At 44.8% G+C, this 25547-nt stretch overlaps 1 protein-coding gene across 1 annotated transcript; it reads right to left on the bottom strand.

The window, feature by feature from the left end:
- Positions 1 to 305: 305 nt before the first annotated feature.
- Positions 306 to 25547, bottom strand: CD9 (CD9 molecule). The gene is made up of 7 exons (XM_039318797.1): positions 25211 to 25547; positions 7764 to 7866; positions 5275 to 5372; positions 3949 to 4023; positions 2811 to 2903; positions 1890 to 1958; positions 306 to 457 (listed from the first exon to the last, which is right to left on the bottom strand). Exons 1-7 carry the CDS (start codon positions 25274 to 25276, stop codon positions 365 to 367), a joined length of 597 nt encoding a protein of 198 aa, XP_039174731.1. The 5' UTR covers positions 25277 to 25547; the 3' UTR covers positions 306 to 364.

The raw sequence follows: 25547 nt of genomic DNA, 5'->3' as shown, positions 1-25547 counted from the left end.
CCTTCCTTCCTTCCCTTCCTTCTCCCTACTTCCCTCCCCCCCCCTCTCTCTCCTGCTGCCACACATGGCTGGCTCCTATTTAAGGGAGACCCCTCTCACAATTGCTGGCATGAAGGCAAGTTTTATCTAGTCTGTTACCTAGACAGTTGGCTTTTCTTTTCTAAGTGTAAAACCTTCCTCCTCTCTATGTTGAATTTCATTTTGTTAGAAAGGGCCTGGTGTTCTTCCATGAACCTTAGGAGGAAGGCATGTTTCCCATCATCAGTTGATGCTTGGAGCCTTCCAGTTGGTCAGTTTACATAGATTTTATAAAACAAAACACCCTATTTGTCATTAGCCAGGATCCGAACAGTATGCAACGGCCCTAACTTACCATCACCACCGCCACGGCAATGCCGACGGCTGCAATCACATTCAGCTTGTTTTTGAAGAAGTCTTCAATGGCTTTTGGGCACGGCTGGAAGAGAAAGGAATTTTATCCTCTGATAAAATTAATCGCACCCTCAAACAAAATATTGGAGGAGGCTCCGTGGTATTCGAAGCAGAACGTCCAGATTCAGTCCCAGTTTTGTCCCATACGGCATTCACCTTGTGATCTCTCAAGCTTCCTCCTTGCGTTACGCATTCAAGATGGACGGTGATTAATATTGATACGCTACTTATATATAAGGGTGTAGGTCTATACATAGGTTGTATAGAATATGTTTAAATGTGTGTTATGTATGTGCACACTTTGAAAGCAAGCAACTAAGTTTCATTTTTAATGTGTGCTGTTGTGCCCACAGGAAAAAATGATAATAAAGGTTATTTATCTGTCTGTCTGTCTATCTGTCTATCTATCTATCTATCTATCTATCTATCTATCTATCTATCCATCCATCCATCCATCTATCTATCTTCTATTTATCCATCAGTCTGTCTATCTATCCAGGGCTTTTTTTCTCATAGAACGCCCAGAATGGAGTTCCCGCACCTTTTTTGGATGAAACCTTGTAGGGTAGGCAAGGTGGGTTGTATGACATGTGTGAATTCCGGCACTTTTTTTTTTTTTTAGAAAAAAAGTACTGTATCTATCTATCTATCTATCTATCTATCTATCCATCCATCCATCCATCCATCATCTGTCTGTCTGTCTGTCTGTCTGTCATCCATCTATCTATCTATCTATCTATCTATCTATCTATCTATCTATCTATCTATCTATCTATCTATCTATCTATCTATCTTCCATCCATCATCTATATATCTATCTATCTATCTATCTATCTATCTATCTTCCATCCATCATCTATCTATCTATCTATCTATCTATCTATCCATCCATCCATCCATCCATCCATCCATCTATCATTTATCCATCCATCCATCACTTGGCCGTGCAGTGCCCAAGCAGACACCGCAACCATGACAGGCTTTGACCCAGGCAGATTGAAGTGGAACACCAAACATTTATCTCTCTGCCTCTTTCCCTCTCCTAGACTGGACTTTGAAACAAAACTTCCAACTGCATTCCCAACTAGTCCTTGGCAGTCTCCACTCTGAGGATTTCCATCCTATGGGACAATAAACCCCGGGGGGGGGGGGGGAGAAATGTGCCCTTGGAACAGATGGATTATTTTTGGGAAGGTGGGAATAACATCTTTCTCTTTCTGCTGGTGAGACCCTGCTTACAATTCTTACAAATTGCAAATAAATTATAACTAGCAACCACCCTGCACACACGGAGACCTCGAAAGCTGGGAAGCGGCATTAGCACTCACATCCTTGGACCTTCCAATCCAATATTAGCACGAAATATAATCTGCTTCTCTTAAAAAAAATTAAAAATAAATCTGACACGCTATCCACAAATCGAAATGCACAAATGCGCTTTGTACCCCAATACATACCATGGGGTTTTCAGGGCAGGTATCTTGATAATCAGGTTCCGGAACACCAACAGGACCACAGCAATTCAACTACAGCAAAAAAGAAACACAAGAATTGTTTGTCCCGAAACGAGATGCGAGAACAACTCTAGACCCCTGGCCTAGTTGGCATGACACCCCTAGGCCAGGGGTCTTCAAACTCGGCCCTTTTATGACTGGTGGACTTCAACTCCCAGAATTCCTCAGCCAGCGTGCCTGGCTGAGGAATTCTGGGAGGGGTCTTCAAACTCGGCCCTTTTATGACTGGTGGACTTCAACTCCCAGAATTCCTGGCTGAGGAATTCTGGGAGGGGTCTTCAAACTCGGCCCTTTTATGACTGATGGACTTCAACTCCCAGAATTCCTCAGCCAGCGTGGCTAGAAAAATGGAGTAGAGAGTAGGAATGGAAGCTGTGCTCTTATTCATATCAAATATGTGGACCCAGACAACACGTTTATTAAACACTAAAGATTGTAACTATAAAAATGTAATAAAATATATAATAATAATAATAATAATGATGATGATGATGATAATAATAATAATAATAATGCTGGAGGTCATGTAGTCCAACCCCCTGCCCAGGCAGGAAACCCTAGACCATTTCAGACAAATGGTATAGGGTTTCCTGCCCGAGCAGCGGGTTGGACTAGATGACCTCCAAGGACCCTTCCATTTCTATTATTATTATCTGAAACAATATTATTTAAAAAAAAGAAAAATAAAAAGCAAGAGGGCCCTGAGGCAGAGGGGCAAGGCCCTTCCTCTTCATGGTGGCTAAGAGGTGGGGCTAAAACCTCAGAGGGGCCGTCCATCGTGAGGAGGGTCAGGGACCGGCCTTCCCTTGTAGAAACCCCCTGCCCAACGCGAAGAGTCAAGAGGCCAATGAAGGAGAGACTTACGGCCAGGTGGAAGGCTTTCAGGCTGGCTTTCACCTTGGGGTCCCTTCTCTTGTCATACAAGGTCATGTAAAATTCCTTTATTTCTTCAGGGATCTGACAAAAGAGGAGACAGAAGAGAAGACGGGCAGGTCAGGGTCGGCACAAGGGGTCCTTGGGACTCTCTGACCTTAGGGGCTTTTTTCTTGCAGATGCTTCATTGACCAAACTAGGTAACATCAGCTGACCGTGAGGACAATCAACCAGTGGAGTGATTTGCCTCCAGGAGGGTTGGAGTAGACGACCTCCAAGGTCCCTTTAGAATAGAATAGAAGCTGGAAGGGACCTTGGAGGTCTTCTAGTCCAGCCCCCTGCTCAAGCAGGAGAATCTCTGCTGGGACTGTCTAGCCTCTTCTTAAAAACCTCCAGTGATAGAGCGCTCACAATTTCTGGTGGCAAGCTGTTCCACTGGTTAATTGTCCTATATCTATCTATCTATCTATCTATCTATCTATCTATCTATCTATCTATCTATCTATCCATCCATCTCTATCTATCCATCTCTATCTATCTATCATCTCTCTCTCTCTCTCTCTCTCTCTCTCAATCTATCTATCATCTCTCTATCTATCATCTATCTATCTATCATCTCTACCTATCATCTATCTATCATCTATCATCTCTATCTATCATCTCTATCATCTCTATCTATCATCTCTATCTATCATCTCTATCATCTCTATCTATCATTATCTATCTATCTATCTATCTATCTATCTATCTATCTATCTATCTCTATCTATCTATCTATCCATCTCTATCTATCCATCTCTATCTATCTATCTATCTATCTATCTATCTATCTATCTATCTATCTATCTATCTATCTCTCTCTCTCTCTCAATCTATCTATCATCTCTCTCTCTCTCTCTTCCTTCTTCATCAATCAACACACAATAAATTCTGGAAGTTATCAGGAGAGGAATATTTATTTCTGGCTTCCTTGAGTCAGGGAAACGATAGCCCTGTGTAAACCCGAATAACACAAACTTTAGAGTTGTGTTGTCATCAATTTGAACTGTAGCCCCCCCCCCATCACCCCAAGCCCAGAGAATATCCTGCAATTTTTTTTTTCTGAAGGGTAAGTATTTACAAGTTCTACCTTTTCTTTGTTGGCAAATCCCCAGATGGCAGCGCCGACTTCAAGAGCAAAAATCACGAGAAGGAAGGTGAAAAACTAAGGAAGAACAAGATAATAAAGGGACATTTATAGTGAGGTGATGACTGAACACTTTGAGCCAATGCAGAAATATTACTTCACTGTCTACAGTTCACAGGATACATTAACACTGAGTGGACCTTGTGTGTTTTGTCTCAGCCACACAAGCAAAGGCTTCATGGATGAGAGTCAGCTTACTTGCTAGGCTGGGCAGATGGGCTGAGTGTAAATATTTTGGCGTATCATGACGATAACACCCTCATTTCATTTTTAGATGCCCCCTTCCTTCTGAAGAGACTCGGGGCAGGGTACCAAAAAATGCTAACAAGCAACTCTAAGAACAGCTTGATAAAAGCAATTGAACCAAAACAAGCTCCTTTAAACTCAGCAAATCAATGAAAGTCTTAAAAGGGCAGTAAAATAACAGCCATTCAGCCAGCTGAGCTGGAGAAAAGGGTTCCAGACTTAGCATCTTGCCACGTGGGAAGGAATAAGGACCACTGGTTGGACTAGATGACCTCCCAGCACCCTTTAAGCTTTATGATTCTATGCCCCACTATTTGGGGACCCTTTTAGGAAAGCCTCGCACTGTGGTCTTTGATGCTGAAGCTCAGATCCATTTTCTAATGAGCTTGAATAGGGGAAAGTATCTTATTTTTTCCTCTTGACATTGGTTTGTGTTTTGACATGTTTGTGACATGTTTGTGACATGTGTTTTCCCATCAAACAAGTCTCCAGGGCTGACAACACCCTAGATTTGCTGTGGTCCTTTGAAGAATTTGGGGTGGGAAGGAGTTAACGCAACTCCTCTTAAAGGTTGCACTGCTGAAAAATAAAGGTAGAAAACCTTTGTCTTTATCTTTTTTTGCAGTTTTTGTCTTTTTTTCTCAACCAGGGCAAACTTACTCTTGTTTTTCCCAAATCTCAGCCTGGATCTGAGCTTTCAAATTGATCCTTCTCTCTCTCTCTCTCTCTCTATCAAATGATCTGGGCCAATCAGACCATCACCATCTTTGCAAAAGAACTTTCTGCTTGAAAAGCGCAGGGATGTTATGCAAATAGGGAGCAGTTCTGTGGCACAAACAAAATCCTAACGCACATCACTCACTGCGTTTGGAGCCTCTCCGGGCATGCATAATGAATTAAACATGTTTCCTAAGCTCTATTTTTAGACCGGGGGAAAAAAAAGCAAAAGCTCAAGAAATGAAATGGTCCAATTTTAAGGCCTGATCTGTGTGGGTGTGGGTATATGTGTGGGTGAAGACTTACCAAGCCAAGCATACACTGGGACTCCTGTATCGCTCCACAGCATCCCAAGAAGCCGACCAGCATTATGAGGGCGCCAGCACCAATGAGAATGTAAATCCCTATGGAGGAGAAAGGAGGAGGAGGAGGAGGGGAAAGGGAAGAGGAAGAAGAAGAGGAAGAAGAAGAAGAAGAAGAAGAGGAGGAGGAGGAAGATGAAGGAGGAGGAGGAGAAGAGGAAGAAGAAGAAGAAGAAGAAGAAGAAGAAGAAGAAGAAGAAGAAGAAGAAGAAGAAGAAGAAGAAGAAGAAGAAGAAGAAGAGGAGGAGGAAGATGAAGGAGGAGGAGGAGAAGAGGAAGAAGAAGAAGAAGAAGAAGAAGAAGAAGAAGAAGAAGAAGAAGAAGAAGAAGAAGAAGAAGAAGAAGAAGAAGAGGAGGAGGAGGAAGATGTGGAAGATGAAGGAGGAGGAGTAGGAGAAGAAGAAGGAGAAGAAGAAGAAGAAGAGGAGGAGGAGGAGGAGGAGGAAGAGGAAGATGTGGAAGATGAAGGAGGAGGAGAAGGAGAAGGAGAAGAAGAAGAAGAAGAAGAAGAAGAAGAAGAAGAAGAAGAAGAAGAAGAAAGAAGAAGAAGAAGAAGAAGAAGAAGAAGAAGAAGAAGAAGAAGAAGAAGAAGAAGAAGAAGAAGAAGAAGAAGAAGAAGAAGAAGAACAAGAATTATGTCACATGGAACAAGGAGTTCAACCAAGGTAGCATTGACCTGGCAAAGGAGGACCACTAGTTCTGCTTTTCTGAAGGCCTGACGGGGCTCCTTGTGGCTGTGGATCCGCTCCTGGCATCTTCTGTGCCTTGACTGCATTTACACCAATGGCTGTCATCTTTCCTTGCAGTGCCCAATCACTTGGGCGGGCCCTTTTTTGCCCCTTCTCATGTGGAATGATAAGCGGTCCGGCCTAGCGGTTAGGGTGCGAGCCTAGAAACTAGGAGACGGTGAGTTCTAGTCCTGCCTTAGCCCAAAAAAGCCAGCTGGGTGACTCTGAGGCAATCACAAGAGACCATGAGTTCTAATCCCGCCTTAGGCAGGAAAGCCGGATGGGTGACGTAGGGCCAGTCCCTCTCTCCCTTTCAGCCCAACCCACCTCACAGGGTTCTTGTTGTGGGGAAAAAAGGAGGAGGGAGGAGCCTAATTAATTAATTAGAGCAGGGGGTTGGACTAGAAGATCTCCAAAGGTCCCTTCCAACTCTATTATTATTATTATTATTATTATTATTATTAGTTGTTATTGTTTTGTTGTTTTGTTGTATTATTATTGTTATTATTGTTGTTATTGTGTTGTTGTTGTTGTTGTTGTTATTATTATATTACTATCCTCAAGAGGGCAGGTAAAAAGACTAGCCAAATTCTTCTTTCAAGAGACCACAGAGACCTCTCTATAGCCATCTGAGCAGGGGGTTGGACTAGAAGACCTCCAAGGTCCCTTCCATCATCATCATCATTGTTGTTGCTGTTGTTATTATTATTATTGTTGTTGTTCTTGTAATTATTATTACCTATTTGCCCCCTCAAGTTACTTTCCAAAGTTATAAAGGCAGGCTAAAATTCTCACAAATGAACAGATTAGGCCCCAGCTCCTATCAAAATTCATACAGCAGCCCTACCCTTTTACATTTCTTTTCTAACAATTTCAGGATGGAAATGGCCATGCGTCCATTTTGCAGAATTGATACCGGGGGCTACCAGCATAAACAATATTCCATCCTGGCTGCTTTAGCCATTATTCTCTTCCGCTCCCCAGCTCTACCCGCAAAACCAGTTGCACAATGTCCCCCCCCCCACACACACACAAAGGAAGCCAAGGACGGTTGCTCACAACCCCAGCAGAAAGCGGTTTTTTTTTTAAATCAGTTAACGGCTGCCCATTTTGCAAACATTCTTTTATTATCTTCATTAAAGCATTTCCTGGTTGACTTCAAAGGAAAACTGAGTGTTTAGGGCTGGGCAAGCTTTAAAAAAAAAAAAAAAAACGCTTCACCAGACCTCACACAAACTCTGCAGCTAAAGAAAAAAAAAAGAGAGAGATTTTGTCGCTGTTGGGAGGATCCAGCTAATGCTTTATTCCTGCCACTTTTATATATATATATATATATATTTAATTTCACACAGAAGCTTTGAAAAAAAAGCACAAGCGGTTTGAGCGGATAGCTTTGCTCATGTCAGCCTTTTTTTCACCGCCCTCGTTAAGAAGGGTTGATGAAATTTGCAAGGCGTTTTCTGGCATTAACGTGGGTTTTTAGTCCAATTACCAGTGCTTGTGTTTGTCAGGGATTTAAAAAAAAAACAACAACCACGGGAGCACAATCCTGAAATGTTTTAAACTTTAAAAGGGAATTCTGCAACCTTGAAGCAAAACCTCTGGGTCCTCCAGGAGAGAGAGAGAGAGAGAGAGAGAGAGAGAGAGAGAGAGAGAGAGAGAGAGAAATGTTACTAGCCTGGAAGGTTTTACCTTAATGATTTACCTGTATAGAATTTCGTATTGTTTTCATCCGACTGGAAGATATCCTTGGTCTGTGAATCAAAACGAAGCCATAGTCCAATTCCCAGGACGGCTGTGCCGGCAAGCTGTGGAGAAGTGAAGACAAAGACCCTCAGCCTTTGACTTGGCGTGAATTCCCCATGCAGGGTAGGCCTCAAGACCACCTTGCCCAACCCACCCTTCCAGTACTGTGAGTCTGGGCATGAACCTCCACAGAGGAAATTCTTCAGGAAAGGTCTTTAGGAGCTGCTAAAGGAACGTCATGGGGAGAAAACTATCCCCCCCCCCCCGCTAAATGTCTATGAAGATTATTCTCAGTCATGCTCCAACACTGGAAGTTTTTAAGAAGAGACTGGACAGCCATTTGTCTGAAATGGTGTAGAGTGTCTTGCCTGAGCAGGGGGTTGGACTAGATGACCTCCAAGGTCCCTTCCAACTTTATTATTATTATTATTATTATTATTATTATTATTATTATTATTATTATTATTGATCATCGCACAGTCAGCCAGATGTTCAGACTGGATTTGGCATTTTGTCTACCTATCGAGTCCTTAACCAGGACCTGGGATAGGCAGATGTGGATGTTTGATGGTATTACAGATATCGTCGCAGGATGGAAGCAGTTCCTAATAAGGCCGCCTTGTGCAATTGACTAATAGCAAATTTGTCAATGCCAATGGTGTTCAAGTGGTGCTCCAGTTGTTTTGGGATTGTACCCAAGGAGCCTATCACTATTGGTACTACCCTTGCTTGCTTTTGCCACAGTCTTTCTATTTCTATTTGTAGGTCTTTGTATTTTGTTATCTTCTCCAGTTCTTTCTCGTCTGTTCTGCTGTCTCCAGGCACTGCCACGTCCACTATCCAGACTTTTTTGTCTTTCTTATCAACAATTGTTAAGTCTGGGGTCTGCAAGGAGTATAAATCCTTGCCTCTTGAAAAAAAAAAAAAGCACTTTTGGGGTCTCTCCTTTCTAACTGAGGGCAAGAATTGGAAGTCCTGTCTCATATGAATTGACATTCCCCCCCCCCTGAAGGATGCATAGAACTCCAGCTTCCTCTTCCAATGGTTATAAATATTGATCTGCAGAACCCAGAAGCAGCTGGAGTGGCTGACAAATACACCCTAAGCATTGTTTTCCCTCTGGCAGCCCTGAATCACAGAGAGAGTGAGAGAGAGAAAGAGAGAGAAAGGGAGAGAGAGAAGAGAGAGAGAAAAGAGAGAGAGTAGAGAGAGGGGGGGAGAGAGAGAGAGAAAGAGAGAGAGAGAAGAAAGAGAGAGGAGAGAGAGAGAGAAAGAGAGAGAGAGAGAGAGAAGATAGAGAGAAAGAGAGAGAGGAGAGAGAAAGAGAGAGAGAGAAAGAGAGAGGAGAGAGAGAGAGAGAAAGAGAGAGAGAGAGAGAAGAAAGAGAGAAAGAGAGAGAGGAGAGAGAGAAAGAGAGAGAGAGAGAGAAGAAAGAGAGAAAGAGAGAGGAGAGAGAGAGAAAGAGAGAGAGAGAGAGAGAGAGAGAGAGAGAGAGAGTTCAGAAGCAGATAGGAAGAAAGATGGTTAGAAGTGGAGGGACATTAAAATGGACCCAATCAAACCCAAATTAAGAGGAGCCATGGAGACAACGAGGTGTCTTTATTATATTGCATCCCAAATATGCTTTTTGACGAGGCCACTGGACTTCCTCGTTTCTCTCTGAAGACGTTTCACTTCTCATCCATGAAGCTTGTTCAGCTCTGACTGGATGGTGGGAAAATGGAAGGATTAATACTCCTTCAATCATTCATAAACCTCCAAGTGGTCTCCACTACTCTCTAAAAGGAGGCAAAGGACCAGCTGTCTGCAAGGAGTATAAATCCTTCCCTTCCCCACCATCCAGTCAGAGCGGAAGAAGCTTCTGGGAGGAGAAGAGAAATGCCTTCAAAGGAAAAACGAAGAAAGTCCAGTTCTTTTGTGTCCTTTTTCTTACTTATTTCTAAAGACACGAAAATAGATTTAAATACTTTTAAGGTAATTCATTCTGGGGAAATTTTTAACCAGCGGAAATGTTTGGAACATTGTATGGAAAATAAATTTAAACCAGAATTGTAAACAGGATTTATGACGAGGCAACCGAGATGGCCAGATAGAAAAGAAGCATGACAGCGATGTGGTTATTATTGGTAGACATTTTAGAAAAAAATCTTTCTGTTTAATCGTTGCCTATCAAATTAATAAGAACTGTATTCATTTACAGTGGAAAAAGAGAACATGATTGGAAGAAGAGAAAATCAAGCCAAGCTGTTATGTGGATTTTGGAATATAGAAACTAACCAACCACTAGTGATTACTTTGTAAATATAAAGCCAAACAACACGCTGTTTACCAAATATTAAGGTGTTTATGTTAAAAAATTAATTATATATATATATATATATATGTAGGTCTTTGGTTGTTCGGGTTTTCTCCCGCGTAAAACCCGAACAACCAAAGACCTACATACAAACACCCGCGAAAACCTCAGAAAACATATATATATATATATATATATATATATATATATATATATATATATGCTCCTAGAAGCACGAAGCTGAAAACACCAGCCTGAAGATGACGAATGGGACTTCGTCAAAACGTCGCCAAGACACTTCCAATTTGACGTGGGAGAAAACCTGAATAACCAAAGACCTACATACAAACATCCTTCCATTCCCCACCATCCAGTCAGAGCTGAAGAAGCTTCTGGGATGAGAAGCGAAACGTCTTCAAAGAAAAACAAGAAAAGTCCAGTTGCTTCCTGAAAAAGGCAACTTTGGGATAACTATAATAATAATAGTAGTAGTAGTAGTAGTAGTAGTAGTAGTAGTAGTAGTAGTAGTAGTCATAGGCGCCTTGGATGCAATCCCAAAACAACTGGAGCACCACTTGAACACCATTGACATTGACAAATTCGCTATTAGTCAATTGCAAAACGCGGCCTTACTAGGAATTGCTTCCATCCTGCGATGATACCTGTAATACCATCAAACATCCACATCTGCCTATCCCAGGTCCTGGGTAAGGACTCGATAGGTAGACAAAAATGCCAAATCCAGTCTGAACATCTGGCTGACTGTGTGATGATCAATAATAATAATAATAATAATAATAATAATAATAATAATAATAATAATAATAATAAAAGTTGGAAGGGACCCTTGGAGATCATCCAGTCCAACCCCCTGCTCAGGCAGGAAACCCTACACCATTTCAGACAAATGGCTCTTCCAGTCTCTTCTTAAAAACTTCCAGTGTTGGAGCATTCACCGCTTCTGGAGGCAGGTCGTTCCACTGGTTCCACTATGACCTGGAGGACTGAGAATAATCTCCATAGATACTGTATTGCATCAGCAGCAAAGAGGATGGGAAGTGGGGAACCGCAACATCTGACGGCGTCTGCGTCGTCCTTGGTGGACAAAATGCATCGCGCCTGCCTTGGCTCATATTCTTCTTTTGTGTTCTTGTCTAGTGAGGGATACTTTTTAGTTTCTCAAGGAAGGTGGTGAGGGCTTTGGGGGCATCAGAGCTAACTCCGCAGTTTCCTGAACTGTGCCAGAGTGCTGAAGGGTGACTGACGTTACAAAAGGAAAACAGGCGTTGAAGCTGGACCTAACCAAGCATTTATCAAACGCCCATCCTAAAATAACTAAACAGTTTTTGCAATCACATGGGGGTCACTCCCTGACCCCTGGGGGTGTTTTAATGCCCGTCCCCAGCCCCGCTGAAGCTCCACATGGATGACAAAGGTCCAATGTTTCTATTCCTATTTTGGCCACAGCGATTCTGAACCCTGTAGTCTAGCAGTGGTGACGGTTTGAAGTCAATTGCGCAACCTTCCTGTTTATTTTCCTAGGCTGGGTCAGCCATGAGGAGCCCCCACAGCTTGCCTCACCAGCCTGTGTCCCTGAAGTGCATCATTGTTTTCCCTGCAGATTACTACACTGCCTGTCTGGAGCCAAAGTCACAGCCAGCGAGATCACGTGCAACAATGGGCCAGCCCATTGCTGGCCTTTCAAAAAGAGAGGAACGCAGAAGTAGATCTAAGTAATAACAGGTTAGGGAAACACAATTCACTGTGTGCAGTCAGGCCTGCAAGCCTGGGTGGGGCGGGGATGAGAGTGGGGTTAGAATTCAGGACGGCCGGCTAATTCTGCCCACTGACCAGGAGTTCGGTTCTGGTGGGGCTCAAGGCGGATTCAGCCTTCCATCCTTCCACGGTCGGTAAAACGAGGACCCAGATTGTTGGGGGCAAATAGGCTGACTCTGTAAACCACTTAGAGAGGGCTGTAAAAGCACTGTGAAGCGGTAGATAAGTCTAAGTGCTATGGCCAAGTGCGAAGGAAGGAAGGAAGGAAGGAAGGAAGGAAGGAAGGAAGGAAAGGAGGGAGGGAGGGAGAGAAAGAAGGAGGGAGGGAGGGAAGGAAGGAGGGAGGGAGAGGGAGAGAAGGAAGGTGTGAAGGAGAGGGAGAGAAGGTGCGAAGGAAGGAAGGGGGGAGGGAGGGAAGGAAGGAAAGAAAGGAGGAGGGAGAGAGGGAGGAAAGGAAGGAAGAAGGGAGAGAGGGAAAGAAGGAAGGTGGGAAGGAAGGAAGAAAGAAGGGAGAGAAGGGAGGAGGGAGAGAGGGAGGAAGGGAAGAAGGAAGGAAGGAAGGAAGGAAGGAAGGAAGGAAGGAAGGAAGGAAGGAAAGGCCATGGTGGTGCAGTGGTGAGAATGCAGTATTGCAGGTTGACTCTGCCCACTGCCAGCAGTTCGATCCTGACCGGCTCAAGGTTGACTCAGCCTTCCGTCCTTTCCAGGAGGATCCAGATTGATGGGGGCCATAACCTGACTCTTTAAACTGCTTAGAGAGGGCTGTAAAGCACTATGAAGCGGTATATAAGTGTAAATGCTGTTGCTACTAGCCAGAATCAAGGGCAATTTTAGTCCATCAACCAGCACAATCCAGTCAGCCTTTCTGTGGTTTATTTACTAAACCAAAGCTAAGTCAAGGATCAATATTTAGGTTTCTATTTAGTATCCCCACCCAACATACTGACTAGGCAGGCTTTTTTTCCCCATAACTGTTGGGTTGTGAGTCCCATCATTCCCACCCACCATAGTTAATCTTAGACAAGTCCCTCTCGGTCCCAGCCAATGCAGCAAGGAGGTTAATAATGAGGATTCATCTTATAACTATTTCAACATTTCCCATAATTTTCTGCTAGATCCTGTTTTCTCTCATGCAGGCCCCAAACCAAAGATCAGATTGAAGGGTGTATAGTCCACAGTCAGCGCACTTTAAAACCAGGCGGACTTCAGTCTCCTTTATCTACCTCAGGGGTGGGGAACGGTGGCCTTTTTATGACTGGTGGACTTCAACTCCCAGAATTCCTGATGCTGGCTCAAGAATTCTGGGAGTTGGAAGTCTACAGCTCATAAAGGGCCATGGTTTCCACCTTTGATCTACATCGACGCAGCTTCCACTGCCAATAGATGTTAAACCAGTTCATCTGAAGCAAGCGGCCTCACAATGTGGCAATAGGCCCTGCCCCTTCCGAGTGTGCATTGCGACATTACATGCACGCCCAGAGGAAGGGCATTTCCGAGTTGTGTCGCATTTGTGTGCAGCCAGAGTCTTGAACACCAGGATTGAAATCCACGCCCACTCTACTCTTTCCACACTCAACTGGACTGGGTCCACACATGATGCCAAAGGTGGACATCACGTCCCAAAAGCGCTTTTCCAAAAGGCAACTGGACTTACAGATAGTCCTTGACTTTACAACAGTTCATTTAGGGACCGTTCAACGTTACAACGGCACTGAAAAACGTGACTTATGACCGTTTTTCACAGTTACCTTTGCAGCACCACCACGATCAGGTGAACAGAATTCAGATGCTTAGCAACTGGCTCATATTTATGACCGAATGTCCTGCTTCCGACAGATGAAACTCTTCAAAGAACTTCTTTGAGGCATTGTTTACCTTAAAGAATCTTTATTCGAGAAGCATAACATCAGCACGTACATAGGCCAAGCCAAAATCTGGATTCCCCTCCCCTGAGCACATAGTATCAAACAAAGCACAATTCCCTCCTCCAATTAACAGTCATAAATCACGTTCCCCAATTAGCTTGAAATGCAGGCTTTCCCTCCCGTTCTTCCACCCGCCATTTCTTACCATCTCTTATTTCAAAAAACCTTGGTTCTCACACTAGTTACAATATTGTTATGTCTAACTAAACTCCCGTGCACGTTCCTCCTCCTCCCCCCCCCCAGTATCATCTAATCCTAACTCCAATTCTAAGAGTAAACCATAAGAAGGAAAATGGTTGCATGTCCACATGTTGTCAAAGTAAGAACATCCAATGTTAGCAGCGCTGACATCGTTGCTGTGTACCAAAGTCACACGTTCTCTTTTGGCAACTTTCCGACAAGTCAACTCAATGGGGAAGCTGAATTCACTTAACCCCCGGGTTATTGACTTACCCACTTAACAACTGTAGCAAGACAGGTCATAAAATGGTGCAAAACCCACTTAACAAATGTCTCACTTAACAGCAGAAAGTTTGGGTCGTGTTGTTGTCATTTTTTTCCTTTGAAAATGTTTTGCTTCTCATCCAGGAAGCTTCTTCAGTTCCAACTGGAGAAGGGTAGAACTGAAGAAGCTTCTGGGATGAGAAGCGAAACGTTTTCAAAGGAAAAAAAACAAAACAAACAAACAAAAACAAAAGTAAGTCCAGTTGTCTTTTTTGGGGGAAAAAATAACACCTTTGGGATAACCAGGACCTGGATGATTGAGAACCTTTGTAGACATGGGGACATCACGGCTCAATCTGTGATGCTACGGCAGGGGGGTCAAACTCAATTTCATTGAGGGGCACATCAGCATTGCGGTTGCCCTCGGGGTGTGTGTGGCCAGGGTGGGTGTGGCCTACTGGGTGGGCGTGGATGGAGTGGGTATGGCCTACTGGGTGGGCATGGCCAGCTCTACATCGTTCGCGTCAAGGGTGACTGTGGGGGCCTGGGCAGGAGTGGGACAGATCTGAGGGTCTCTGGCAGAAGGGGGGGGGACCGGGGCAAGCGCCAAGGCATGGTGCATTTCTTCATTCCTCACAAAGGGTGACACCTCCCCAGCATGCACCCAGGGGATGGGGCCGACGTGGCAGGGGCTGGTTCCTCGCTGTTTCTGGACGGCCTTGTGGAGCTAAGACTGAATGGGTTTCAGCATAGAGGGCCACCACAAAATTGTACATTGGCTCCCGTCCAGCCTGGGCCAGGGCCAAGGCAGCGGGGGCCATTCCCTCACTGTTTCCAGGATGGCTTTGCAGGCCACGTGAAATCACTTCGCGGGCTGCATCCGGCCCCCGGGCCTTGTGCTTGACACGTCTGTGCTACGGGGTTCATTCAGTAAGATGAGATTAAAATCTGCCCATATTGCGCAACCACACCAGGGAAAAAACCCAATGACTTCTCCACTCCTCTCAGCCTCTTCCCAGTTCCTTCTGGCTTTACTGGAACTGAAGGGGAATTTCAGAATGAGCATTCCCAGGAAGGTGGAGATGGAAAGCAGCTGACCACAAGGGAAGCTGTCTACCTTCTCCATGCCCTGGAGGAAGGGCATGGAAGAAGCTTCTGGAAGGAGATTGGAGCAAAGGAAGAACAGCGCTGTCTATCTCCAGTCTACAATACAATCCTTCCAGCCGTTCCAAAAAGGCTCCACACCCGTTTGCACCACTCAGGTGATTCTGAAGACACAGGTAAACCTCCAAGTGGCTTCAACAACTCTCTAAAAGGATGCAAACGATCAGCCGTCTGCAAGGAGTATAAATCCTTCCATTTCCCCCACCATCCATCAGAGCAGAAGAAGCTTCTGGGGTGAGAAGCGAAACCTCTTCAAAGCAAAACAAGAAAGTTGAAAAAAGCACCTTTGGGATAACTGAAATTACGGCCAGTATTATAAAAATCTTTGTCGCCTTTTAAAGCAGACATTTGCAAGCCCATTGTATATAAAGCGTAATTCTGTATTTTAAATGACAGTCATTATATAAGAATTTTCTTTTACGGTTTATACCATCTTGACTCGCAGGGGTAGGCAACCTTGGCTCTTTTATGACTCATGGACTTCAACTCTCAGAATTCCTGAGCCAGCAAGTCCATGCGTCATAAAAGAGCCAAGGTTGCCTACCCCTGAGTATTGTTGTGGACATCCATATATTACTATTTCTTGGAGTTTAACAATGATGGGCAGTTTTTAAAACAACCCAGTATATTCAGTTATTTAAACTAATTAAACAAATAGTATATTGTAAGCTGCCCAGAATCACAACGGGCGACACAAAAAAGGTAAACCATAAAACACTGAAAACTTTAACCTAGCCCTATGTTTGTAAACTGCTGAATTTATCTACTTTTTGTTTTATTATTTTTTCTCTCCCTTTGTTTCCTTCATGTGTGTCTTTTCCTTTATTTTCTTTCTTTCTCCCTTGCTTCCTAAAAATAAAATCACAAAAGGAGGTTAAAAGTCCTATCAACGTATTTAGGCTTGCAACGAAAGGCAAACATTCCATTTTTTTTTATAGCATCTTGTCAACATCCCAAGTTAAGGCACTGTTGGTTTCGTTCGCCCAGAGCAAAAACCCCCTTTTAGGATTCCAAAGTTGTGCGGTGCCACACTCTGATTTTAATCTGCCAATTAACAGAGGCAGACATTAAATCCCAACCCAGATTAGTAGCAAAACCGGTTCCCAACAGGTGCCATTGGCCAAATAAAAATAGGCTTTTGCGTCAAGCTCTTTTGTCTGCGTGAACCGACGTGTGTCTGCTCTCTCTTGGATTATGGAAAACGAAATGAAGGTAGTTCCTCAATTTAGGACGATGGAGCCCCCCAAATTTTTGTCTTTAAATGAGACATTTGTTAAGTCAGCTTTGCCCCGCTTTATGACCTTTCTCGCCACAGCTGTTACGCAAATCGCTGCGGTTGTCATGGCGGTAACCCCCTGGACTTTGCTTGTCAAATGGCCACCAAAAAAGGGACCACGTGACCTTCCCACGTGACCTCGGGACCCTGCAAACCGTCGTAAACACGAGTCAGTTAGAACAATTGTTCCAGAATTTCCCTCCCTTCACGCTCCTCCGAGTTAAAACAACACTGTCTCCAGAAAAAAAAAGAAAAAAGAAATTGCCTGCTTGTGATCTATATACAATTCCCCCCCGCACTCCTCCCTGTGCATATTTTGTTGGGCTTTCCACTTCATGTAAATAATATTTAGTAACCAAGATGCATGGGTACCTATTCTCTTCCTGCATTTATCCTGGGCTTTTAATATGCTGTTTATTATTGCACAACGGTCTCCTAAACTGTGGTTTCCTGTTTGTATCAGCTCAAGGATGCAAAGATTGGGCCTTAATTTGAGATGTTGACAAGATGCTATCAAAAAAATGAAATGTTTGCCTTTCATTGCAAGCCTAAATACTTTGATAGGACTTTTAACCTCCTTTTGTGATTTTATTTTTACGAAGCAAGGGAGAAAGAAAGAAAAAAGAAAGGAAAAGACACACATGAACGAAGCAAAGGAAGAGAGAAAAATAAATAAAACAAAAAGTAGATAAACCGACAGTTTACAAACATAGAGTTGGGTTAAAGTTTTCAATGTTTTATGGTTTACCTTTTTTATGTCGCCCATTGTGACTCTGGGCAGCTTACAATATAATATTTATTTAATTAGTTTAAATAACTGAATATACTGGGTTGTTTTAAAAACTGCCCATTGTTGTTAAAATCCAAGTAATAGTAATACATGGATGTCCTGAAGGCAGGACAAGAAGCAACGGGTGGAAACTAACCAAGGAGAGAAGCAATCTGGAATTAAGGAGAAACTTCCTGACAGTTAGAATAATTAACCAGTGGAACAACCTGCCTCCAGAAGCGGTGAATGCTCCAATACTGGAAGTGTTTAAGAAGAGACTGGACAGCCATTTGTCTGAAATGGGATAGAGTTTCCTGCCTGAGCAGGGGGTTGGACTAGATGACCTCCAAGGTCCCTTCCAACTTTATTATTATTATTATTATTATTATTATTATTATTATTATTATTATTAAAGGCTGTATAACTCAATACCTCGCTGAAATAACTACTTTGATATATGTACACGTTGTGTGATTTTGATCAGGAAGATCCTGCAAAGGTCTTCTTAAGTGGGAAGAAAAAACGGGCACGTCACTTATCCAGTGCCGTTGTAACTTCGGTCACTAAACACACTGTTATAAATTGAGGACTATCTGAACTCCCAAAGGGAAGACGAAGGACACCAGATATCCAAAGCGTTCAAATCTTGGGGTGAAAAAAGGATAAATATACATTATTGGAGCCAGCTTAGACAGCTGAAAAAGCCATTAATTAAGGCTGAAGAATTTACAAGTGGGAAATACATTGTATGTTTTGATAAGGCTGGATGGTTCCTTCCTGTTTTGTTAGTTCCTTTTCAAAAGGGCAAGGTTGTGTGTGGCCGGCGGTTTTGAGAGTTGCAGTGGATAATCAGAGTTGGGAGATTTCTCTACAGGAAAAAAACCCCTCTTTTTCAAAAAAATAAAATGAATGCTTTCACGGAATTAAATAATGAAGAGGCATAAAAGCAATCCAGGCAATTTCCACCCCGTCGTTAACCTTTCCCGGATAATAGCTTTGTGATGGCAGCAAACAAACAGCTCTTGGGCATTTCGCGATTTTTAATAGCACGAGAAAATATATTCTATCGAGACGATCGCCTCGGATGTAATTGATCATTAGGGCTTAGCAGGTAATTTTTAAGGCATCCGATTGAAAAGCAAAACACTTCCAATTGAGTATTTTGTCCCCATTTCAAGAGGAACATCGTTCACACAGTGTGTACAGCCAGCAGGTACCCACAATTTTGAAACTCTGCTGATTAAAGTATAGGTTGAATAGTTTTAAGTTCCTAATTAATTGAAGGTCCCCCTGGGGTTTTTTTTCTCTCCCAAATCCACACCCTAGCTCGCTGCTTTATTAAACAAGCTTGTGGTTTTGTTAAAATTGAAAATACATAGAATTTTAAAGGAGACATCCGATTGAAAATAGGCCAGGGGTTCTAGGGGTTATCGGTCAAATCTTATGGGGCCTCCACTGAGTGGAGTTTCCATTGTTTTAGATTATGGTGCTTGGCTGCCATTTTAGATTTCGTGATCTTACAAATGTCAGTGTTGTTGTTCTGTTTGTTTGTTTTGCTTTATTGTTTTTTTTTTTTTGTCACTGTGCATCACCCACTTTGTTTTCCTTGGAGCAGCTCACCTATTCCTGTTTACCCTTGCCGCTTCAGCAATGTTAGCACAGCCCCAAAGGTCCATAGAGGCTTGGGAATAACATGGCGTCATCTTCTGACTTTCTTCTAACATGGTATCCCACAGGGGACGTGAAAGGCTTGGGACCTAGAGAGTGCTACTCCTGAAATAGACGAACAATAGCACTTAGACTTACATACCGCTTCATAATGCTTTACAGCACTTTCTGGGAGGTTTACAGAGTTCACATCTTGCCCCCCAACAATCTGGGACGTCAGTTTACCGACCTCGGAAGGACGGAAGGCTGAGTCAACCTTGAGCCGGAGAGAATCGAACTGCTGGCAGTCGGCAGAATTAGCCTGCAATACTGCATTCTAACCACCGTGCTACCACGGCTCCTGTTTATGCTATTTAGATTATTATTATTATTTTATTTAGTGTGTTTGTTGCTTAATGTAATGTGTGTGTGTGTATGTCTGTGTATGTCTGCGTATGTCTATGCCAGTGTTTCTCAACCTTGACAATTTTAAGGCATGTGGACTTCATCTCCCAGAATTCCACAGCCAGCATTGTTGGCTGTGGAATTCTGGGAGTCGAAGTCCACATGCCTTAAAATTGTCAAGGTTGAGAAACACTGGTCTATGCTATTCCCAAGCTAGCAAAGGGATTTAATTAATGTAAGTGTGGGTAATAATAATAATAATAGCCAAAAAAATCTCCAAAGAACAGTGGATAATTTTTAAAATTAGCATACGATAAAACAGTTTAACGACTTTTTAAAATAGTACATATTCATAAAACATTTAAAACTCAAACTTATGAGCAAAGACCTTGCGTTTGGTTTTGTTTTGTAAAATGTGGCAATAGTGATAGCACTTAGACTTATATACTGCTCTCCTTCCTTCCTTCCTTCCTTCCTTCCTTCCTTCCTTCCTTCCTTCCTTCCTTCCTTCCTTCCTTCCTTTCTTCCTTCCTTCTTTCTTTTTCTTTCTTACCTTCCTTCCTCCCTCCCTCCCTTTCCCCCTTCCTTCCTTAAGACTTAGCCATAGCACTTAGACTTATATACCGCTTTACAGCCCTCTCTAAGCAGTTTACGGAGTCAGCCTATTGCTCCTCCCAACAATCCAGGTCCTCCTTTTACCGACCTCAGAAGGACGGAAAGCAGAGTCAGCCTTGAAGTGGCCAGGATTGAACTCCTGGCTGTGAGCAGAGTTTGTCTACAATACTGCATTCTAACCACTGCGGCCACCAGGGCTCCTACTAAATCTGTCAGTTACGGGGAAATCAATCAAGAGCAAGGGAGGGTCTTTAGGCTGAGACATCCCACTTTCAATCTTATCTCCTAAAGTCTAGACCAAAATCAAGTTTAAACTGATCCCTCTGGATTTGCCCACTTTGCACTGAATCTGAGACTTCAGACACTTTTAATAAATGAAATGAAGAAGTAGGCCAAAGCCTGGTTCTTCTCTACCATCAAAGGGCAACTATTTTCTGTTGAGGTTCACCTTCCCTGGAGGCATCTGCTGAACACCAGGTGAGGCTTCCCTTTCACTCTTTATGCTAAGCTTCTTCCTTTCCACCCAGATGGGAGACAAATATGGCGTGTACTAAACGCCTTTGTGGATTAGACTTAAAAGTTGCCCGAGAATGGGATAACACTTGGCCAAGGACTTTACTCAATCCTCAAAATTCCTGTTGGGAAAGCCAGACCTAGAGGTAACACCAAGCAGGCTTCCTTCACCTATATCAAACCACATGGAAGCTACAAGCCAAAAAAGAGGGGATCAACCTCTTGTCCAAAGCACCTGGAGGCAGGACAAGAAGCAACGGATGGAAACTCATCAAGGAGAGAAGCAATCTGGAATTAAGGAGAAACTTCCTGACAGTTAGAACAATTAACCAGTGGAACAGCCTGCCTTCAGAGGTTGTGAGTGCTCCAACACTGGAGGTTTTTATGAAGATACTGGACAGCCATTTGTCTGAAATGGTACAGTGTTTCTTCCTAGAGCAGGGGGTTGGATTGGACTAGAAGACCTCCAAGGTCCCTTCCAACTGTGACGATGTTCTAAGTGTTCTCAATTATAGAAGAATCAGCATCCTTTAGAACTTAGGTCCGTAGTGTAAATATCCCCATGTTTGAGAATTGTGCTCCCTGTCTTGTGAGAGATGCTGCGCATTGTGGAAAGAGACCCTTTGAGAGATGGTCACTCCCAAACCATTAAACCATTGTTATTTTGCGTTTCTGCTCAACAAAATTGCAGGTCCTGATGACATTGTCATCCCGACGATATACATAGACCTTCTCAAGTCATAAAGAAGGCTGGCAAAGATGTCCAAGACACCTTCAGACAGGTAGGCAAGACAAGGACTGTGCAAAGTGGAGCAGTCCCAAGTCAGCTTCTTCAGAAGAGGATATCTTTGTCCCACCACACACAAAAGTGCTACCTGCTCCACCGACATCTCGCTCTTTCCCACAGATCAATCAATTGCTTCCCACTCTTGCAGTCAGCTGCCAGAAAGAGTTCATTGTGAGCTATCTGGTTCACTTCACTATCATCTATTCACTAAGCCCCAGTGTCTATTCTGGTGTCTGACTGACATTCAATTTTCTGAGAGCATGGAAACAGCGCAGCCCCACCGAGAGCGTGCGGAGACACGTTTTTCACACACATACACACATTCTCAGGCAATCCCTGTTCTTTGCTACACTCTGGAAAGGAGACTTCAAGGAACGTGAAAAGATAAACTTGGTAACTTGTACGCAAGCCCTTGCAAGAAGCAAGTATTGGCTTCTTCTGTGAAATGTAGTTGGCTTCTGTTTTCCCCAGTAATGGAAAACGCAGGAATTCAGCAGGAATTCAAGTCCATCTGGGACCACCCACGTTTCTCCAGTCAACTGAGATGATTAAAGGTCTGGGAGACTAAAACGGCATGAAGAACGGTTGCAGGAGTTGGGTATGGCCAGTCTAGAGAAAAGAAGGACTAGGGGTGACATGATAGCAGTCTCCCAGGATCTGAGGGGCTGCCACTGAGAAGAGGGGGGTCAACCTATTCTCCAAAGCACCAGAAGGCAAGACGTGAAACAACGGATGGAAACTGATCAAGGAGAGAAGCAACCTGCAACTAAGGAGAAACTTCCTAACAGCGAGGACAACTAACCAGTGGAACAGCTTTTCTTCAGAAACTGTGGTTGTTTCATCACTGTAGGCTTTTAAGAAGAGACTGGACAGCCCCTTGTCTGAAATGGCATAGGTTCTCCTGCTGGAGCAGGGGGCTGGACTAGAAGACCTCCAAGGCCCCTGCCAGCTCTACTCTGATTGAGTTGAATTCAAACTTCAATCAACTGCATATAAGTTCTGTAGCAGAGTAAAAACGTGCACCCTTCCCTGATGGTTTCTCGTCTCTACCTGGAGGGAGATTCCTTCAACCAGAAAAGTCACTTTGTGTACAAGTTAGGTAATCTCCCCATCTGATTAATGCTGCAAGTTTCAGAGAGGGTGGAAAATTCTAGGAGAACTTAGTTGACGACATCCGTGTGGCCTCAGTTTCCTCATGACTCAAAATCTACCATGGCTTTTCAGAAAATAAATGAGCTTAATGAGTAAAGCATAGAACAGAACACTCCCCAAAATTTCCTGGGGGTTCAGCTATCATTCAGCTGATGTAAAGGAAAGTTTTACTTTTTCCCTGAAAGTAAAGGTCAGACAAAACCCAACACACAACACCAAGGCAAAACCCAACCCACAATTCCATGGTACAAAGCAGAAGGTCAAACCCAGAAGTACAGTCTACTATAGGGGTCCCCAACCCCTGGTCCATGGACCGGTACCGGGCTGTGGCATGCCAGCAACCGGGCTGCACAAACAAGCAAAGCCCCATCTGTGGGATGTAGGCAGCACACAAAACTACACACTACAGTCGGTGGAAAAACCTCTTCCCCATGGAACCGGTCCCTGGTGCCCAAAAGGTTGGGAACCTCTGGTCTACTACACATCCTTCTTTCAAGCAAGCCTCTTCACAATTAATTGTGCTTTCAAACAATTGAACAACTTGAAAAGAATCCCAGAGGCCTCCAACAACTCCTAGTGAGGTCACAAACCCTTACTGTAACACTAGAAACCTTAAAAGTCAACAAGATTCTGTCTGGGGTTTCCACACTACCGCATGTGAAGAACAGGCCAAAATTTATGGGTTGTTCCAACACTGAATAAGCTAGCCAACATCTGGATCCATCTAGGGCACTTTCCTACTCTGGGCAACTCGCAGATTCAAGGCCATGAGCAAACCAGTCAGAAGAGCCAATCCTGGAGAAGATGTAGATCAGGGGTCTTCAAACGTGGCCCTTTTATGACTTGTGGACTTCAACTCCCAGAATTCCTCAGCCAGCATGGGGGAACTAAGGCCCCTTCATGACTTGTGGACTTCAACTCCCAGAATTCCTCAGCTAGCATGGACTGGCTGAGGAATTCTGAGAGTTGAAGTCCACAAGTCATAAAAGGGCCAAGTTTGAAGACCCCTGATGCAAATAGATGGAGAAGCTCCTCAATCAATCAATCAATCCCTTTATTGGGATTAAAACAGAAACATCTGACCCCAGAAGCATATAGGAAACATTTGGATTACTTTCTACGTATGGGCATTAAGATACTTTGTGTTGCTTATACAATTTAAAAGACTAGACCCTCATCTTAACCATGGTCTGGGCAAGTGGTGGTAGGGGAGTCAACACAAGCCAATATGGCAGCCACCACTGCATAAAACTGGAAGTGATGCGAGGGAGAGAGAGAGAGCGACAGAGAGAGAGATGGGCTTCCTTTGTTAAGTTTCAGTCTCCATCTTGACTGGGGAAAATGGTGTAGGAGTAGAAAGGGTGTAGGGACTCCTGCTTAGGCAGGGGGTTGGACTAGATGACCTCCAAGATCCCTTCTGGCTTCTAATTCTAATTAACTCTACTCCACTCCACTCCGTTCCATGTAGTCTGTTTCTGTTCTGTTCTATTCAGACCCCTCTCCCCAAAAAGCTGGGGGGCTCTAACCCCACCTCGGTTTTTTGTTTTGTTTGTTTGTTTGTTTTTTCCATGTTTCATTTTTCTCACAAGGCCTCTGTGGCCAATTAAGAGCGCTTCAATTAAGATCAATTGAAGCTGATATTTGTTTTTTTTTGCCAAGGATGCTGTTTTTTCCAAATTACTCTCGCTCCTTCCCCCCCCCCGCCCCAGCGGCAGGCGAGGGGGCAAGGGTGGGCGAGGCTGCCCCCAAGACCCCAGACCCAATCAGACCCCATCGGGACCGACCCTGGCCTTTTTGCAAGCTGCTTCCTGCTTCCGCAAGCCTTTTCTCTCGCCCTCCTTTTTTGCACCGGGAAAAGGCTCGGGGGGGGGGAGGGAAGGACGGGGGGGGGAACTTCCCGGGTGGATCCCAAGCCTGGTTTCCCCCCCTCCCCCCGGCTGGGGGCTCGGGCAGCGGACGAAGTCAACCTGCCCCCTTTTCTCCCTGTCCCCCCCTCCCGGCCTTGCCACGACTCCCCCCTCCTCAAATTGCAAAGCGGCGCTCTCACCTGGCGTCCCAGGTGCGGCGGCAGTCCGGAAAGAGGCTGGGTGGGAGGGGGCTTCCCTGCTGGCTCTTCCCAACGGACAGTTCTCCCTCCCCAGGCGCTCTGCACTTGCTCAGAGGCCGCCCTCAGGACCCCTGGAGCCCCTGTTTTTTTTGGGGGGGGGAAATGGGAGCCCCTGCCCCCTCCCTTCCCCAGGCGCTCTGCACTTGCTCAGAGGCCACCCTCAGGACCCCTGGAGCCCGTTTGGGGGGGGGGGAATGGCAGCCCCTTCCCCCCCCATCTTCCAGCCCTGCCTCCCTCCTCCCCAGGCGCTCTGCACTTGCTCAGAGGCCACCCTCGGGACCCCTGGAGCCCCTGTTTTTTTCTGGGGGGGAATGGGAGCCCCTTCCCCCCATCTTCCAGCCCTGCCCCCCTCCTTCCCTTCCCCAGGCTCTCTGCACTTGCTCAGAGGCCGCCCCCCCCAGGATCCCTGGAGCCCCCGTTTTTGGGTGTGTGTGTGTGTGTGTGTGTGTGTGTGTGTGAACGGAGCCCCTTCCCCCCCGTCTTCCAGCCCCCGAGCGCCCCCCGCTCTCCGCCGGGCTCTGCCCCCCTACCCAGAAGACGAAGTTGAAGCCGAAGAGCAGGTATTTGATGCACTTGGTGCCTCCTTTGACCGGCATCGCGCCGGGCGAGCGGGCGGGCGGGCGGGCGGGCGGCGGGCGAGGAGGAGGAGGCGAGGCAGGGGCGCTTCCCGGTGCGGCGGGGGCGGCGGTGGCTGCTTTGCTGCTCGGCGGGACGGCGGAGTTTGATCCGGTGCTTCTCCTTCTGTCTCTCTTTCTCTCTCTCTCTTTCTCTCTTTCCTTCTCTCTCTCTCTCTCTTTTTCTCTCCAGCCACTCCTCCGCTCGGCCCTTCCTGGAGTCGAGCCTCGCCCCGCTTCTCCGACAGCCCAG

The sequence above is a fragment of the Crotalus tigris genome, unplaced genomic scaffold, assembly GCF_016545835.1.
Source record: "Crotalus tigris isolate CLP2741 ecotype Arizona unplaced genomic scaffold, ASM1654583v1 scf7180000021561.349155, whole genome shotgun sequence".
NCBI classification, from domain to species: domain Eukaryota; kingdom Metazoa; phylum Chordata; class Lepidosauria; order Squamata; family Viperidae; genus Crotalus; species Crotalus tigris.
The sequence above is the reverse complement of the archived record's forward strand: the minus strand, read 5'-3'. Positions and strand labels throughout refer to the sequence as shown.

Coding starts and splice junctions, on each gene's coding strand:
- CD9 (XM_039318797.1), bottom strand. CDS start 25,276: ATGCCGGTCAAAGGAGGCACCAAGTGCATCAAATACCTGCTCTTCGGC. Junction 7,867..25,210: donor GCTTCAACTTCGTCTTCTGG/GTAGGGGGGCAG, acceptor ACTTCTCCACAG/CTTGCCGGCACAGCCGTCCT. Junction 1,959..2,810: donor TGAAAGCCTTCCACCTGGCC/GTAAGTCTCTCC, acceptor TTTTTGCTGTAG/TTGAATTGCTGTGGTCCTGT.